This window comes from Penaeus monodon, chromosome 36 (assembly GCF_015228065.2).
Source record: "Penaeus monodon isolate SGIC_2016 chromosome 36, NSTDA_Pmon_1, whole genome shotgun sequence".
NCBI classification, from domain to species: domain Eukaryota; kingdom Metazoa; phylum Arthropoda; class Malacostraca; order Decapoda; family Penaeidae; genus Penaeus; species Penaeus monodon.
Window position 1 is genome coordinate 8,003,589 of NC_051421.1, and position 4,047 is coordinate 8,007,635.

General features: G+C 32.9%; 1 protein-coding gene across 1 annotated transcript; it reads right to left on the minus strand.

The window, feature by feature from the left end:
• Positions 1 to 2,185: 2,185 nt before the first annotated feature.
• LOC119595476 lies at positions 2,186 to 3,481 on the minus strand. Its single transcript, XM_037944604.1, has 4 exons — positions 3,432 to 3,481; positions 3,094 to 3,158; positions 2,803 to 2,949; positions 2,186 to 2,662 (listed from the first exon to the last, which is right to left on the minus strand). Exons 2-4 carry the CDS (start codon positions 3,148 to 3,150, stop codon positions 2,285 to 2,287), a joined length of 582 nt encoding a protein of 193 aa, XP_037800532.1. The 5' UTR covers positions 3,151 to 3,158; positions 3,432 to 3,481; the 3' UTR covers positions 2,186 to 2,284.
• Positions 3,482 to 4,047: the final 566 nt, after the last annotated feature.

Genomic DNA, 4,047 nt, shown 5'->3' on the forward strand with positions numbered 1-4,047 from the left:
ATTGAATATGATCAACAATTCATTATACCTGGATAATGCATATAATATATAGATAATAAAGAATACTATACAATAACAAAATAACAAAATATATAATAATAATTCATTATTCAAGAAAATAAAAGCTGCAAACTTTACGAAAAAAGTTGATACTAATTTATAAGCCATAATAAAAGCTACTTTCATTACTTGTTGTAATTATACGGCTGCTTCCCTTAGACATCTTGACTTGTTTTCTTACATATACTATCAACCTACATTGTACTGCACTGTACAACAAATGGGATTGTCATAGTGTATATACATAAATATATTCATTTATAAATATATATATATATATATATATATATATATATATATATTGATATATATTGATATATTGATATACATACATATAGATGCACATATACATCTATACACACACACACGCACTCACACACACACACACACCACACACACACACACACACACACACACACACACACACACACATTCCTATAAACATATGTTCAGAAACCTTGAACGGAATTGAAATCAGTGCAGAAAAAATCTTATATTTCAATACGACATATCATTTAGAGCGAATTGCCGATGCATTTTCCTTTCTTTGCCTCTGAAATACAGGTAATCAAGTGACATTGAATATTTGCCCTTAATCAGATTTTAAGTAGAGAATATATAGTAAAAAAGTTTTCACAGGTGGTGCTGTAGTAGGAACCTTTAACAAAAGTTTTTAACTTAACTTAACACACACACACACACACACACACACACACACACACACACACACACACACATATATATATATATATATATATATATATATATATATATATATATATATATATAATATATATAATATATATTTATATATATATATATACATAATATATATATTATTATATATATGTATATATATACATATATATACATATATATATGTATATATATATGCATTTATATATACATAGAAATATATTGATAAATATATATTTATGTATGTGTATATATATTAATGTACATACATATACATGCACACATACATCTATACACACACACACACACATTCCTATATGTATATTCTGATAAACATGTATTTCTATTTTGTGTGAGTATGTTTTTGCGGTAGTGTGTAAAATATAAATGTATATATAAGAGTGTGCGTATGTGTTTATATATTACGGCGCGCACGCACGCACGCACACACACAACAAGGTGAATAGATATTCATGCATAATTACATGTAAACACTCACATAGACCATTCCCACCACACACATTGATATCATTTTGATCTAAGGTCATTCAGGTAATGGTTTGGGGGAAGAGAACTTTTGACGTGGAGGCACTGCTGTCTATAAATTTTGCATGTCTACAAATTCTTATTTTTTCCCTGTCTACATACAAGGTACATAGCCAGTGTTTACAATCACACGCAAACAAACATTTTACAGCCAAATTGAAGAACTTTGTTTACAGGCGCGTAGGAGGAAGTTGAGTGGTGCTACTATCAATTAGTAAGATTTTTTTTTTTTTTTTTTTTTTTTTTTTTTGTTATTCGGAGTAGCAGACCTTTTCGTTTCTTGTTTCATTCACCAACGAAAAGTTAGTGGTTTCTGTTTACTCATGCAAAAGATTTCACTTGCATTATTTTGTTAAAAACTCATTTAACTGTAACGACATTTGTACTCCAGGGGTTTAGAGGGTTTAGTTTTATCTTATCTAGTTATCTATTCATTGATATTACTCATTTTTTTGTTCTTTCAGTTCTTTTTTGTCGGTAGGTGAGCTACCTTCTGTTTACCATTAGGTGAATTTTGACCCCTTGGTGTATGTATGTATTTTGTGTGTGCGCGTGAGAATGTTTATATGTTTGTAAATATTCATATAGTTGCAAGTGGATATACTGTGTATTGCAGGGAATGTCAAAAATGACAAATGAATATTTAAAAAATCACTATAACAAGAAAACACATTCGTTATCAATTCAAACTGCAGTAGTGTTTCTCAATATATACGCGCGTTATGTCTATATACTAATGAAAATAAAAATCACATAACAAGAAGACAAGCTCGTTATCAGTTCATAATGCAGCAGTGCTTATCTCAATATATACACAAGCGCGCATGTAGATCTATATACGCGAGTACCAAGATTTCTATATGAAATGTACATGAAAGATACGTTGAAATTCAGTAATATTTAATCAAAAGTGAGTGTACATCAAGACAAGTAAAAGAGACATTGCTTAAATTAGGTGAACAGTGTTCCTTAAACAGTCATTTTAGCCAAAGAAGAGCCAGCCGAAGGTGATGGTGCCGCCAGTGGGGAGCGTGAGCGTGGTGGTGAAGCAGGTGGGAATGAAACACAGCAAGACGCAGCGGGTGAAGGTCACGCTCACTTGACGACGGTCTTGCACACTGTCAGTCTGTTCCTCACTCACCAGTTTGTAAACGGGAAGGTCGCCGCAGAAGTTGGCAAGATCAGAACCGATCTCTTCCTCAGGATTGTCGAGGGAAACAGCGGAAACTCTGACGTCAGACTCAACCCTCATGCCATCATCCTGATGGCCTTTGATGAAGGCTACTTGTTGCTCGAAAGATTTAACGAGTCGCCTCACGTAACACGCCTCCTGAGATACCACTCGGGATGCTGCTAGACCCTACGAAGTGCATAAACTTTTAAATATATATGTTTATCTCCTCTCCTTATCATAAAATGAGTCTAAACTGTTTAACTTATGGAAAAAATTATTATGTGCTGTCATTGTAAGAAAACACTGACGTAGACAAGATTACTTACGACACTATAATCCTCCAGAGTCTCCACATCATCGAAATCGTCGGATTCAGGCATGTGGAAATGAACCTTCATGGCAAGGCGGTCTACATCCACATTCATGCATTTGTTTTCAGCGACACTGCTTCCCTTGTAACATACTTGGTAATCCTAGTAAAAGAAACGGCCATGTTTTGTAATAGTGATGCTATTTCACATGAAAAATAAGGTTTTCAATGAATATTAAAGAATCTGACCTCTTTTAACAAGACATGTGGAAGAAAAAGCAAGAAGCATTCAACAGTGTGTCCATACCTGACCCTCAGCTAGGGAGAAGCCTAAGAGGCAGGAGAGCATCAGCCAAATGAACATGGTGTGATCTAGAAAGAAAATGAACAAATCAACTGATGAAGTATATGAATCTGTCAGTCACTGAAAATATACAGTGATGAATGGGGAAACAGCACGCCATGGAAATAATCTTAGGTTGAATTGAAGAAACAGAATAACTAAAGGTGGATTATAATAAGTGTGAGATAAAGATAATCCAATAGAAGAACATTTTTTATATTATATAAAATTGTTAAAATAATTATACTGTAAATCAATAACAGGATATAGAGAGGGACACGAGTATGAGATTAATCACTCACCAAGTAGGGATAGGACCAGTGATGAGAAATCGTCCACGAGGGCTTATATAGTTCCATCAGTGTCTTAAAACCTTTGGAAATAAGAACTTTTTTTAAAGGTTCCTGCTTCAGTGCCACCTGTGAAAACATTTTTACTATATATTCTCTATTTAAAATATGTTTATCGGCAAATCTTCAGTCACTTGATTACATTTATGTTTCAGAGGAAAAGAAAGAGGATGTATCAGCAATTTGCTCTAAATGAAGTATCGCGTTGAAATACAAGTTTTTTTTTCTTCATTAATTTCACTTACATTCAAATTTTCTGAATATATGTTTATAGAAATGTGTGTGTGTGTGTGTGTGTGTGTGTGTGTGTGTGCAAAGATGTATGTGTGCATGCATATGTATGTATATGAATATATATATACATATATATATATATATATATATATATATATATATATATATGAATATTTATATAAACATACATATATATATATATATATATATATATATATATACATACATATACATATATATATATAAGGCCGCGGTGGCCGAGTGGTTAGAGCATCGGACTTATGACTCGCACGACGGCAGTCTGAGTTCGAGGGTTTCGAGTCATCGGCCAGGC

Coding starts and splice junctions, on each gene's coding strand:
- LOC119595476 (XM_037944604.1), bottom strand. CDS start 3,150: ATGTTCATTTGGCTGATGCTCTCCTGCCTCTTAGGCTTCTCCCTAGCT. Junction 2,950..3,093: donor TCTCCCTAGCTGAGGGTCAG/GTATGGACACAC, acceptor TTCTTTTACTAG/GATTACCAAGTATGTTACAA. Junction 2,663..2,802: donor CTCTGGAGGATTATAGTGTC/GTAAGTAATCTT, acceptor TGCACTTCGTAG/GGTCTAGCAGCATCCCGAGT.